The sequence below is a fragment of the Malurus melanocephalus genome, unplaced genomic scaffold (genome assembly GCF_030028575.1).
Source record: "Malurus melanocephalus ecotype Western Australia unplaced genomic scaffold, MMel_1.1 scaffold_631, whole genome shotgun sequence".
Classification (NCBI taxonomy): domain Eukaryota; kingdom Metazoa; phylum Chordata; class Aves; order Passeriformes; family Maluridae; genus Malurus; species Malurus melanocephalus.
This window is the reverse complement of record NW_026623863.1, coordinates 24,947-39,319: the sequence shown is the minus strand read 5'-3', so window position 1 is coordinate 39,319 and position 14,373 is coordinate 24,947. Positions and strand designations below refer to the sequence as shown.

Here is a 14,373-nt window from a genome sequence, read left to right as displayed (position 1 = left end):
TGCCACAACCAAACTGCATCACTGAGCTGGTCAAACCAGAATTTCCAGAAATGGGGTTGGAAAAGAAAYGAAACTACTTCAAACACACATTAACACATTTCCTCTTGCAATTAATGGCAGCACAACACCAGAAGTGCTCGATGAAACACAGGTAATGTGTGGCTGCTGAGCCAAGGACAAAAGCCATGTGGCGGTGGAGCAGTGCTCTACATCCTCCAATCCTCCACTRGAACCAAACACACACTGGAAACACTGAAAATGGGCACAGAACCCTAAATCCTCAGCTGGCTCTCACCCTAGCCATGCTTGTTCCCAGAACCTCCCCGCTGTCAGTGCCCTGTGTCACATGTGAGTCTCTTTGGTGACTGGAAGCTTCCYACTCACTGCTTTTTGCACTCCTAAYRTTCCCAAAGCACAAGCCTTGATTTCCATGATGCTCACTGGAAATCCCCCACTGTCTGGAGTGTAACAGCTCTCAGATCAGCTCTGCAGGTCACTTCTCACACAAGTAAAGCTGTCGTGGCTGCAGCCTTCACTGTAAGAATCCTCAATTCCCTGGAGTCAACATGCTCATAAAAAAATTCTCATATAGCACAGAAAAATATTAAGGAAATACTTAGAACACATGAGCTCATATTAAGCTTGAATATTTTGAAATCAGCTTTATTTAATTTAATTTCAGCCCTTTATTCCATTTTTTTTATTACTAACAGTGGCTTTTCAAATCTGCCACCTTTTTTCAAGTGTTGTTCTGCATAGTTTGATTTACGAACACACCTCAAACATGCGAGAGGAGCAGAACAGGATGAACAGCAGCTGATCATCCATGCCTGCAGCAACAGGGCTGAACTAAATTAAGGCATTTTCCAGGTGTGYTTAGAAGCAGCTGCTGCACTGAGGGGCTGCCAGGCTCTCACTGGGTCAGTCAGAGCCACGACARCCRAGGGGATTTTGGTCTGGGTTCASAGTTTGGTTTTGCTAAGTTCTGACYCTGCAGATGGACWGGCTGACAAACAGGGCTCTGCCTACAAGGGCTGAGCAGAATTTGCTGACAGCCCTGTCACTGCTGGAAGAAGGAATCCCCCTTGGCCCCCACGCAGCCTCTTCCAAGGCACAACAAATGCTGAGCTGCCACAAACTCATCGTGTGCTGCAGATTTGGGGTTTAGTGTCGGGCACACACCACCCACTGCTCTGAGAGCTCCAGCACTCAGGGACAGACCCTAGGAGAGAGTTCCCTCAAGTGTCACTGGGGTCCAAGAAGGAAAAAATTACATGATAAAATTCAATTAAAAAGTGCCTGTAAGCACAGAGACTGCAATGTCTCAGGAGCAGCAGCAGATCCCCACTGCTGCCCAGGAACTGCCACACTGGGATTTGYTTCTCTCTGCTCAGACATGTTTATAGCTGGGAGAACCTCCCTCTGCTGCCAATTCACTTTGCTCAGGAAATGAGGAAATCCAACATTTCCTGCTGTGTTATGGCACWCTGACAAGGTGTTGGACCCTGCTGGGCCACAACTTCCACCTTTAGAATTTATCTGGTGCTTCATCAGTGACATCATCAGAGATTATATTAGAACAGTACAGATCTGGGAGAGTAGGAGATTTAAAAAACAGAAAAGAAAAAAGGGAAAAGAGGGTCATAGAGGAGCAGCACATCCAAGTTCCATCCCCCAGCATGTCCTATCAGGAAATCCTGCATCCAAGTTTGAATCAAAAGCTGTGATTTTCCATATCTAATCTGTTAATTATTAGACACAATCAGAGAACCAGACTCATCATAAACCCCTTCACTTACAATTTTAGGACAGATTCTGTGATAAAGCTCAGAACTGAGGGATGTAATGATTCCATCCAATTCAACCAACAAAAAATTTGCTGTGATGTGTGCAGCTTTTTTTGCTGAATTCCAAAAGGATTTATTTCAAACACCTSTTTCTGTTAAATCCAGAACTTTTCTGGTTAAAGTTAGATCCAATTAAGTGAAAGCCAAACAGCATCACAGAACAGAGTTTGATTTCCCCTGTCTTTCCCTTACGTTGTTTATGAACCATTCACTCTGCAACACTCCTGAARGCTGAAGGCCAAATTCAGAAATGCAGGTTTAGCTCCAGGGTGCTGCTGACACCATCCAGGGACAGAAACAAACCACTGAGCCCAATTCAGCTTTTCTCCCGGGAGACAAAAGCACTGGAATAACAACTGCCAACTTGAGATAACTTTAGCTAAAAGTAATGAAGATTTCTGATTAACCTCTCCAAATCTGAATCTTCTCATCAGGAACAGAACCTRAACATCTGCAACATTACTGTTATTTAGGGAAGGGGAGGGGAATTTAAAATAGTTAAAGTGGGAAAAACAGACCTATTTCCATGAATTTTTATGCCAAATCAAAATCAGTTTTTACCCTCCAGAAAATGGCTGTAGGGAGGGTGATTAGTGTGCAGAACTGAGATCAATCCAATCGTTTGGTGAGTTCCCACAATGCAAATAATGGAAACCAGCACATTCCCACACACACAACACCCAGCCCATCCAACACCTTTCTCTGGGAATCTGCACGGGGCAGTTCCTGATCCCCACAAGCAAACCCCAGCCCTGGCTGCTCCTTCTGTAACCCAAGCAGCCCTGGGCACCCACGCCCCAGGGCCTGGCCACTGCTCACCACTGGCCTTTCCAGCTATTTATAGAGCTCTGGCAGCCATCCAGAGCAGGGCAAAGGCCACACTGCCCTGCCAAGATATCCTGTTCCACACAGATCCCACAGACAGCACAAAGGTGCCCACAGCACTTGCTCAGCATGGGACCTGTAGGACAATAAATGTCCGTCCAGCCAATAAATGCACTCCCAGACACTCTGGGAAAGGAAATAGGAATGTCTTTGCAAAGTTATGAACCCATCACAACCGCAGTGCTCACATTCTGTGATTCAGACACAGAGTTTMAAAACAATCAGAACCTGTTAAAWTRTTTTTGTTAGTGCCTTCTTCTGCTAATGCTGATTTGGTATCACAAAAGCATTTGCCTTACACTGGCCTAATGGCAGAGAGAGGCACAAATGCTGAARTTTCCTTTGTCCTATAAACGTGGARATTKGAGCCTGTAGACCAAYTGTCCTTCAAGACATTTCCCTGTAACTCSCCTTTCCTCAAACAGGCTCCTGGGGAGCTGTGCCCTCCCTTGCCCCACATCCTGGCCCTGGCACTGATTTCTCAGACTGCATTCCTGACCCATCCCCAGCAGGGTTGGAGCTGTGTGAGCTGGGTTCCAGCACCTGTGAACAGCACAGCACACAAGGGCCACCAGAACTCTCCAGCTTTCTGCCACCACCTTGCAGGAGSTTTCCATGAGCACACACTGCATGTGCTGCACAGATCATCCATCTGCACTCTCCTCTACCAGAGACATTCCATGGAGATCCCAAAAGCAGAGACATCTCTGCTCTCTGCATATTGCTCCCAACAAAGGCAGCTTTGTTTCCCCAGGAATGGCCCTGTCAGGCACTGCAGGCCTATCCTGGTATTGCTGGAGAATTTCCATTAAACATGCTCCAAGTCAAAGTTCCTAGACAGAGGCTTTAGGCAGCTCTGACCAAAGGTTTTTATAAAGCATTTGTAGCAGTTCTGGTTCTTCAGTTCACCAAACTTTTGTCTGAACAACCCGAACCACTGGAAACTACACTCATACTCAAGTTTTGTACTTTTAAGTAAAGGCTGCTTAAAATACAACAGAATGAGAMAGATACTCCATTTGATAATAAAAGGTGGATTTTGCTGCCTTGAAAGACCTTGAAAATGTGGAGTAACAATTTGGAGATACCAAGAAAGAGGCTTCTGGTTTAAAATTGCTTCCATTATTTACACAAATGACAGCGCTCAAAGTTTTGTTTCACAGTACTGCATAACTTGGGAAAGAAAATATGTTTTCACTTAAGTTTAAAAGGAGCTACAACTCCTGATTGCACCCCAAGTTATAGAAAACCCAGGTTCTTAAAGCATTAGATTTCACAGACAAGGAAGAATAAGATTATAATTCTAGGGTATTGTATTTTTCCATTCTTTTTTTTTCCTTCCCCCCCATTTCCTTTGAAGATTGTTAATCAAAAGGGCTGTAAGAGCTCCCCTAAAACTACTGCCCTACCCACCCTCATCATCCTTGACTTYTCCACCTCACACCTCATGCAAGGAGAAGTCTTTAAAAGGTATTTTTCCTTGAARATAAAGGCTTTGCTAAGCTGCACTGCCTGACATCACTGCTGTCACACTGGGGTGGCTCTGCAGAGGGACCCAACCTCTGGCAAAAGAACTCAACTGAAGAGACAAAGAAAGGGAACGGGGAGGGAGCAAGGAAGGGTTCCCAGCCAAAGCCAAATGTACTCCGGCTCTGTAGCTCCTGAACTGGGTTTGCATTTGACACATCAGCCTTCATGAAACAAAACCTTCTAACTGCATAAACTTCAGAAGACAGAAGTCAAACTGCTGCCCAACAAATGCCAAATTCCACGAACTTTGTAGTGTCTCAGAGAAAAAAGCCAAGAAATTACTTTACCGTGATTGGGAACACAGAACTTCCCAAGTTCCACCAAGGTAAATTAGGGTTTAATATTAAAGAATTCAGAACTTCACCATTTCTACAAGAAGGATAATTTCTACGAAGGGGACAGAAGAAGAGGGAACAATTCCCCCTTCAGAAATTCAGAATCCTCATTCAGCCTTCAGCCCCACTTCTGAAAGGAGGTCAGTATTTCTCTGTTCCACAGGTAAGGAGATCATGCAAAGCTGTACARAGCTACAGCTGAGATCACTCAGTGCCTTCACTAGGCCATGGGCATCCTTCTGCCACTATGCTCACTTCAGCCTGGAAATCACGGATGAGAAAAGCAGCACAGACATTTGGATGTTAGAGCTCCCTAGAACAGAGTTAAACCACCTGCTGCTATGAACCAGGCTGGGAGAACAAATTACAAGGAAGCCAATCTCATTAAGCAACCTTTTGAAAGAGGGTTTGAAGTACTGGAGCACATACATATGCATGTCCTGGATTAAATAACACTGGCAGTCGTTATCAGTCATAAACAAGACTTTTCAGTATTTGTCTCCTGTAAGATCTGCCATTTCCTCCTCTYTGGGCACTCTCTGTAGTGTGTTTCCCTTGTTGCTGACTCCAGACTGAAAGAATGTGCCCCAAAGCAGCAGCAGCAGCAGAGCAGCTCATCCACTGCCATCAGTGCCAGCCCTGGTGCTCACACAGGGGTGACAGTGCCACAGGGGTGACAGTGCCACAGGGGTGACAGTGCCACAGGGGTGACAGTGCCACAGGGGTGACAGTGCCAGGGCACAGCCAGGCCCCAGAACAGCACCCCTGGCATCACCTGCCAAGGGCAACTGCCCAGGGCATCTCGGAGCTCCTGCTGCACCATCAGCAGCTGCACGAGGCACACTGGGCTCTCTGGCACTGCAGGGACATGGGCTGCACACTCAGCTATCAGCATCCAGCCCACAAMTGCTCTGCTTTCAAGGATGATTTCCACTACAAATCCCTTTGTGCTTTCCTTCCCTTCCCATTTTCACAGACACAAATCCCAGGCCAGCCCTATTAAAGGTGAGGCTCTCACACTTCTGTGCACGTCTCTGCTACCTGGATGCTCCATCTTCAAACCAGCACGAGTTTTAGAAGAAATGGTCACCACTAAAATGGTCACCTCAGCTTCCAAAAAGAAAGCTGCTGTTATGTTTAAGAATGTACAATTCTATTGAATACAAAAATGCCACACTTACTTTTTGCTTGCTTCRTAAACATCCGTGATGTTGGAGAAGAGGTGGTGGCTCTCTGTTTTGGTCATTGTGAGGCTCAGTTCCCTGGAATTTTTAAACATCCGGATCAGAATCTCCAGGCTCAGCAAATAGGAGTGCTCAGAAGATATCACTTCAAATATTGCCTGCAAAGTGGAGGGGGAAAAGAGGAGACTTAGTAGTGACTGGACTTTCTTCCTTAAATAAAAAGGGAATGTTGAGCAGTGGTGCAAAGCAAAATAATCTAACAGACTCTAAAAAGCAATTTAAAGAACAGACAAAAATGTAAATAATAAAAGGCAGCTTAAAGGAAATACAGCGAAAGCATGACTTGGTAATGTAACTACAGGTTAAGAATATTTAGGCTCCCTCTGAAAGAACTGGCCTCTAAAATTCAAATTAAARCCCCTCAGGCCTGAAAACACTTTTGTTAACATTAAGGATTTTGCATTTAAAAGGCATCCAAAGAACTTGTTCTTTTTGAATGGATGCAAATATGGCTTCAGGAAACACGGACTACAGACACATAAAGGATATGACTGAAACATATGCCTTGTCACAAAAGCTTCCCAGCAGCAGGAGGCTGAGGTATGTCCTGAAGAGGAATGAGGACACTGGGACAAATGASCAGGGCAGGTAACGCTACAGAGTTGCTGCTAAAGCCTTGTTCCCTGTGCAAGGACATACCTCRGCAGGGAGCTGCAGGGACACAGCTGCCTAGGCCAGGCTACGCTTTCCAGCAGCTCTCAGTCACTGTGACAGAGCCCCTGTAGTGAGGAAGGACGGTACAGCAGGTGAAGTGGACACTAGGAGCAAAGGGGAAGAGGAAAGCACAAGAGGAGGATAAAAGGTGCAAAGGGAAAGAGAGAACAGAGAGCCCAGGGCTGCTGCTGCCAGCACGGAGGCACTGCCCCGCTCCAGGGCACAGGGACCTGCTGGCTTCCAGCAGAACATGGTGCTCAGCACAGCTCACAGGGCTAGGTACAGCTCAGGGGCTCTGGAAAAGCTGCTCTTTGCTCTTCCCTGCTATAAAAATTCATGTGCCACCTCCACCCTTCATGARCTCAGGGTAAATGTCACCCCTTCCCCAGCACAGCAGTGGCTCTGGTGCTGCCAGGCTGGAGCTGGTGCAGGGAGCACCCCAGGAGCCCCTGGCAGGCACACRGGCACCTCAGCACACACTGGGTTTATTTATTTATTCTCCCCAGGGAGAGAGGACACTTYACTGCAGGGCAGGAATCCAAATGAACTCTTATCAACGTCTCCTTATCAACACACAGAGCACCGACCCAGGCAGGCAGCACAGCCCTGAGCAACCAGCCCCAAAGCACACWGAGTACCTCCTGTCTTTTCCTTTCYTCCTGGCTGATCGYTTCTGACARTCCATTCTTCTTCACCTAAAAACAAATCAATCGATAATTTTAATATTTTTTGTAGAAAAATGTGATTTAAAAAACATACAGGACCCTCAAAAACCAGAAAGCAAAGTGCCAAGGAAGGCCTGGCTCTACRGGAGTGTTACATACAGGATTTCTGTCACTTTTCTTCAAAAGCTCGTAACATATCACCAACAGCTTTCTCTTCTTGYTCCACCTGTTCCCTGGAATTTTAAAGGATTTATTATTCTTCATTCTACCCCTGCACACCAGACCCCACAATGCTGGACAGTCGGAATAAAGAGGTGCTGTACTTTGGTCTGCACACCAAAGTACAGTAACAGACAAATGCCTATGAAAACAACATCAGCATTCCAGGGTGGGAACCACTGTCCWCTGCAACACAATTCACAGATTCCCGTGGTTCCACAAGCAGACACTTCTGGATGCAAGAACTAATTAGATGCCTTCCAATTAAACAATAAAAGTGCATTTCAATCAGCAGCCTGAAAGCTTCAGAGCATTCGCGAGGAAGTGCAATGGCACTGGAAGGTACAATGTCACTCTTTACTGGATGCAGTGGAAGAGTTTTCTAAAAATACTCTGACACAGGAAATACCTACAAACACATCCCCCAGATTTCAGTGCTCCCTGTTAACACAGACACTGCCAATGTCCAGGGAGGTCTCTGTGCCACCTGCTGATTTCATGCTGCAAACTGCAGCTGAGCGTTGTGGGCACTGCTGTCACACATGGGTGTGTCTCCCAAAGTACACACGAATCCATCACACGGCCCAAGGGCCCAGCCTTACACTCCCAACCAACAGCTCTGCTTCCACAGAGCCAGAGGCCCAGATACCCAGACTACTTTGGGTATTTCTGGGAAAGAAAATTCAATACCTCATTTTGACATATCCAAAATGTTCAAGCTGAAATAACCTAAAAAAAGTTCCATGTGTGATACCATGCAAACAAAAACTTAATTTAAGCTAAGAACATGACCAGAAGGAAGAGGCCCATTACAGCGACTAAAGCTGTCTGTCATCAAGCTGGACTGGCTTTTCCCCAGCAATGACTGATTCAACCATGGACATGAGGAGCAAARGATCAAAGGAGGACAGGTGAACTCTGGTTAGGGACCAAAAGTTCCTTCAAAACAAGGTGCTGAAGCAGAAATCCACTAGGTGTGTGCAGCATACCCAAAATGAACATAAGCCTTTTGATACGGGAGAGAAAGGGGGGGCAGTGCAGAGATCAGCCATGAAGGCCCGGACAGACACACCAGGGGTTTGGGTTTGTACCATGGAGGGGAGGCAGCGCTGGACAGTGACCCTGTAAGGAGGTGGCCCTGGACAGTGACCCTGTGAGTGACTCTGTAAGGAGGTGGCCCTGGACAGTGACCCTGTGAGTGACCCTGTAAGGAGGTGGCCCTGGACAGTGACCCTGTGAGGCCACTCACAGCAGCTGATTTTTACATGAATGAGAAACCAGTCACAACCAAGATCAACCTCCGTTTCAAATTTGTGAATAAACTTCTGGAAGACAGAAACACCCTTTTTTATTACTGTTATCATAAAGAATTGAACAACTCCCTCTCTGAAGAGCACCACCCCTCAACCTCAGCGCAGCCAGAGCTGCACCAGGGAAAGCTCCTGCAGTGAGAGGGGATCCCTCTGCATCTCCCCTCGGTTCCCCAGCACAGGCACTGCTAACAAACACCAGAAACATCACCCTCCTCCTTTCCTAACATATGCTCAAACCCAGGACTGACATTTTCCAGCTGACTTCCTGCTACAACTCCAGAYTCACTTTTTAACTTTTTAATACACATTGACAGCGTGTAATTTTTCCAGCATTATAAACATACTCACTGTGAGTCTCAGATTCCCAGATTYTGTTTTCTCCATGCACCACCTTTCCCCATATACTCCCCACTTCCCATCTTGTAAATCAAATACAGACAGTGCACAAGTTTCTGTGCAAGGAGCAGTAACTGTAAGTGCAGCATGRCAAGAAGAGTTCTCCTCCTGAGATAGTCTKCATGCTATTYTTGTCTCACAGCACATTRGTGTTTTAAAATTATCTTTATTATTACTGAATAACGACCCTTCCGAAAGACCTCAGCTTTTAGACATTCAACTGCTAGTTTTCCCAGAAGGCAGAAAAAACAATTTGACTTCATTATAAGCATTGTTATCAGCTGTACCTYGTCAGGTTATTAGCAGGGAAGGCAGCAAGGCTGCAGCATTGATCTSAACAGCTGAATTTACTTTGTTTAATGATGCTGCTCTGCCAAAGCCCTGCAGATGCTTCCCAGCCTGTGCAAGGGACAGCAGAGCACCACCAGCTCCTCTCTCCACTTCTCAAAATGCTTTCCATTTAATATCTGCACTCAAGTCAGTTTAAGAGCTGGCGTGGAGCGATTTAAAACAATTCAGCAGCAATTTCAGTTGTTTGTAACAAACTGAAGCCTTTCTTTACTGTAATTCACCCTTTTAGTGAACTCACACAACCCTTTTTAAAGAATCAGTAAAGTTGTGTCTTTGCCAAATACAAGACTGTAAAATGAACTCTGTTTCATTGCTTTTTATACAAAGAACTAGCAGCTGTTTGGGACTTCCATGTTAACCTTATGAGATAAAAAAGAAGATGACAAACTTCAGCCAAAATCTSCAGCAGCGAGTGAGAAGATTTTGCTTCAACCCCCGCTGAGATGCTGTGTCTGGCCATACAAGGATCACAACTCACCACGGAGAGCTGGCTCCACGTCGATCTCAGGGGCTTATAATGAAAAACAACCTTGTCATCCGACTTCTGCTCTCGGGGCTCACACTCTTCATCAGAATCTATGTCCAGAGCTTTTTCCTTATAGTTCTGATATAATACAGCGTTTTCTGTCAAATAACAACAGTATGTCAGTCATTGCTAGAAAGTTAAGTTTAGCTGCTCTCCTAAAAATCTAAAGTAACATTGAAACAATGAAAGAAACCAAAGTGTCCCTGTGCTGCTCACACTCCATGAGACAAAGATAGCATCTGATTTGGGCTGGACAATGGTGCAGTACAGTGACAATGGACCACTGTACCCAAAGATCCTCACACACCAAATTAAAGAACAGATGTAGCCTTTGTCAAGAAAAAAAACAGCAAACAATTCTTTCTTCCTTGGTTTGCTGTACCCAGTTCTGTAAGTAACCAGCAAATAGAAAATGGGAAGGGGTGTCAGTGGAGCAGTCACYCATCCACAGGTCTCACTCTTTTCATGTCCTGGGAAAGCATAATGCCCACGCCAACCTTGCTTCTCTCAACTTTAAATCCTCTCTTCACATTTCATTGTGGCCCAATTTCAGAGATTTGAGGTCAGAACTATTCCAAATGGAAATTTAAAAGCTTGCCTGAGTAATCATGAGACCTGTGAACCTTAAGATAAAACGCACTCATCATGTATTTGAGTTCTGCCATCATTAATTCAGCACTATCAGTGGCAAAGGAGCACAGGCGTGGAGCACTGCTGCTGTTTCCCAAGCTCCCTGGCCACACACCCTGTGCAACAGCAGAGAGCAAGGACAGAGAAACCCAACACCGCAATAACCCACAGACGGATTAAACCATTAAACAGGCAGGCTCTGAAAGGGACTTTTACATGGGCCAGGCTTTGGATAACATCCAATCCTCCCCTGCAAGAGAAAGGGGAGTGAAGTGGAAGTTTGGCTGCTCCAGGCATGGCCCCARCCCCTGCAGTCCCACACCTGGCTGGGTGGGTCTGTTCCACCTGCTCACACCTACAGCCCTGTCCCAGTCCTAGACCAGGTGTGGCCTTTGGAGCAGTTCTTTGGGAAGGGTCTATACAGTTTATACACTTTTAACAGAGGAAACTGTTACAGCAACTGAATTCTGAATTACTGAATTCTGGGAGGCATTACACAGAAAGTTATTAGCTGGGATCACTGAAGACAGAGAGGAGCCACTGGAAGAGAATCTAAAAAATATCGTCAGGAGATAGTGTGAAAGAGATAAAATTAAGAGTAGGAAAGGGCATGATGCAAAGAGAACACAATGGGAAGCTTTGAAAACAGAAACAAGAGGAAGGTAACACAGCAGCTGAGATGATCTAAGAGGCATTAAGCAGAGAAAAGCCAAGAGAGTAGCAGTTATTGTAACGGAACTTMTGTGGACACTTCCATAGACGTTTTTGTTGTCAAAATATTGGGAAAAGCAGCAAACTTGGCAAAGCCTGGAATTAATAAGTAAGACAAAAATGCACATCCACAGACAGTGTTTTTCTGGCATTTAACTTAAAGCCTAGGTAGCAAGAAAAGAAAATGCTCACAGAGTCCAAGGGCACCCTCAGCTGATGAGAAAACAGAAAGAGCTGTGTGAACCACCAGCTCAGAGTACAGATTCAGGTGTGTACTGCAGGGACTGCCCCAAACCCACAGAGGGATCCACAATGTCCTGACCTGGGCAGAGTCCCARGGAGCAGCAGGAAGGCAGTCCCACATGGAGGAACTGCACAGAACTGTCAGGGCTGAGCCACATATATCCAACAGCTCACTTTTTTTGGGAGAGACAGAAGCTTAAGTTGAAAAGAAGGCCTTGACACACCTTTTTAGTCTGCCACTTCATAGTCTTTAAAGCACTSCTAAGGCATGTGTAGTGCCAAAATCATGGTCCCATATTTCAGACAGTTTACTGAAAAACAAGGTATTGAGCCTTTCATCCCATATAAAGGAAGTATGTGAAACAACCCAAAAGTTCATTTCCCTTCGGTGTAATTAGCAAATCTGTACAAAACATGGCTCACCTTCCCCATCGAASGTCCCTTGTCCTTTCAGTATCTTCTTCAGATAATTTTAACAGAAAAGAAGAAGTATGTTAGAAAGAGAATAAACACAATAGGCAAAATAATAATAATTTATAATAATAGGCAAATAATAATAACAAGAAGTTCTGTTTTATTCAAAAGCTGGGCACCAAATCAACAGGCCCTAATACATGAACTTCAAGTGTTGGACAAGAATTCAGTGAAAACAACTTTGTCACCACAGAAAGTGAAAAGTGATTCTAGTTTCATTTCTGTCATGCCTTGTTTATAGATATTTTCCCTGTGTTTCAAAAGCACACTACAYTGGCTCGAGAAGGGTTCAGTGAACTTGCAGCTCATCCCACTGTCTCGGGGCTTTCCGCGGAGGCGCAGCCCTGAGAGGCTGCCCCTTCCACACACTGCAAACAACAACCACTCCGAGTACTTTGTAAAGGAGCCTTCTGAGAGCACAACAAACTTCTGAAATAAAACAGCTGCTCTGGTGCRACAAGTCCCAGGGCCCAAGAGTCTATTTAATAAAACACTACTTGCAGAGAGCTCTGTAAGGACGGGACAGTGTCACATCCTCCCATTTTAAACATAACTCACTGTTAGTCTACTACCAAATCAAACCATCCCACACTCTGCAGCTGTTCACAGTTTGATCGATTCCTACTTCACCTCTTGCAGTATTTTTACAAAAGCATCCACTACCATAATTTCAARTTGACTGAAAACTACCATAAAGCTGGTAATTATTTTAAAATAAATGAATGCTACAACATCAGCTCTTGGCCTGGGTGTACTTTATGACAATTACAAGCACTCCACAGAAATCTATGAATATATTTAATACAGTAACAAATTATMTTTAAAACAAGGAAATACAATATTGCACCATRGTAAGTWCAAGAATACTATCAGTAAGTGTTCRCAYTTTCATGTATTAACATTCAATATGAGTCTACTAAGGGATTCTAAGTGATTACAACCAAGATTTAAAAACAGACATGCTGTTTTTACTTTCAGGCATTAAAATTAAGATACCCGAAGTGGTTTCTATCAATTTTAAAATCATAGTGATTTCTAAAAATACTTTAAAAGTAATGTCTCAGGTAAACCAGAGAGGGAGGAAGTTCATTTTTCTGTCTCTGYTCTAGCATGCACACTGCATTAAGACAATGTCCCGTTATTTTCCTGTTTACTCCATTCTGGGACACAGGTTTTAAGGCACTGGTTCGGTTGTGAAAGCTGGAGAATCCAGCAGGAAAGGCGAGCAGGAAGCRGCCAGCAAAGGCTCTGAGCCTCCTGGATTTCAAGAGAGCCAAGTCCCTGCTGTCTCCAACACCTCACTTGGAAAGCAGCACTTGTAAGACTCACAGTAACTACAAAAAGTTTTCTGTTAACAAAAAACAAACTGAAAMCCCCCAGCGCTTATAGAAAATGCAGAATCAGCAGGCCACGCTCCCGCGGAACCCACACCATCACCCATCAGCGCACCTTACCTTTATCCTCCCCAGGCTCGAGAACTTCTCTTTATCTTCAGCCACCGCTTTCAGGATAGGCTGGGACATTCTGTTTTTCTTCTTGCAGTTGCCGGAGCCGTCCAGGTCTACGCCGCTCACCACAGCCCGGCGGTAGGACGTGGAGCGCAGCCCGCGCCGCAGCACGCCCGGGCTGACCGGGCCGCCATCGGGCTCGTCTTCGGTGTCGCTGCCCAGAGGCAGCCGGGGGGTCTCCACCAGGCTGCGCACCTTGAGCACCCGCTCGTGGCCCTGGGCCCGAGCCACGGGCCGGCTCTCGGCCAGGCTGCGGGGGATCAGCTGCTGCGAGCCCACCCTGCGCGCCGCGGGGCTGTCCGTGCTCAGCAGCGCGGGGGGCTCCGTGCACGGCACCGCCGCGGGTTCGGCAGCCCGGCCGCTCCCGGGGGATGCTCCCGGCACCGCCGGSGGCTCGGAGGCCCGGGGGCACGGCGCGGGCTGGGTGCTGGCTCCGAACACGATCCGCTCCTGCTGCGGGGCCAGCGCGGGCAGCCCCGCAGTCCTGGGCGGCCGCGGCCGGCCCTGCCCGCTGCCCGGCGAGGAGACGGTGCCGTTGGCGGTCGAACCGACGGGGCTGTCCGGAGCCAGGGCGAGCACCCTGGAGCGCCGCTCCGGAGTCAGCGCGGGGGAGCCCGGCGGCCGCACGGTCCCGTTGGACACCGATCCCATGGCGGGGCTGCCGGGCGAGGGGCCGCCGGTGGCGGCGGGCTCAGTCCCGGAGAAGGCGCACCTGTCCTCCACGGGGAAGTCGGTGACGAGCACTCCGCTGGGGCTCTGGTACGACTGTGGCCGGAGCTTGCTCCAGGAGAGGGGCTGCGGGTGGGGGGTCGCTCGCCGCCTCCAGCGCGACGCGGCGGGGC

The 14,373-nt window shown here is 46.8% G+C and overlaps 1 protein-coding gene across 1 annotated transcript in view; it reads right to left on the bottom strand.

Annotated features, from left to right (window-relative positions):
- ARHGEF26 (Rho guanine nucleotide exchange factor 26) overlaps positions 1–14,371 on the bottom strand; it is a gene marked incomplete at its 5' end in the record, with an annotated part of 25,761 nt that extends 11,390 nt beyond the window's left edge. Inside the window, 5 exons of the mRNA XM_057383418.1 lie at positions 5,779–5,939; positions 7,134–7,190; positions 9,918–10,063; positions 11,973–12,009; positions 13,478–14,371. Of these exons, the coding sequence (XP_057239401.1) occupies positions 5,779–5,939; positions 7,134–7,190; positions 9,918–10,063; positions 11,973–12,009; positions 13,478–14,371 (1,295 nt within the window). The remainder of the gene's footprint in view (positions 1–5,778; positions 5,940–7,133; positions 7,191–9,917; positions 10,064–11,972; positions 12,010–13,477) is intronic.
- Positions 14,372–14,373: the final 2 nt, after the last annotated feature.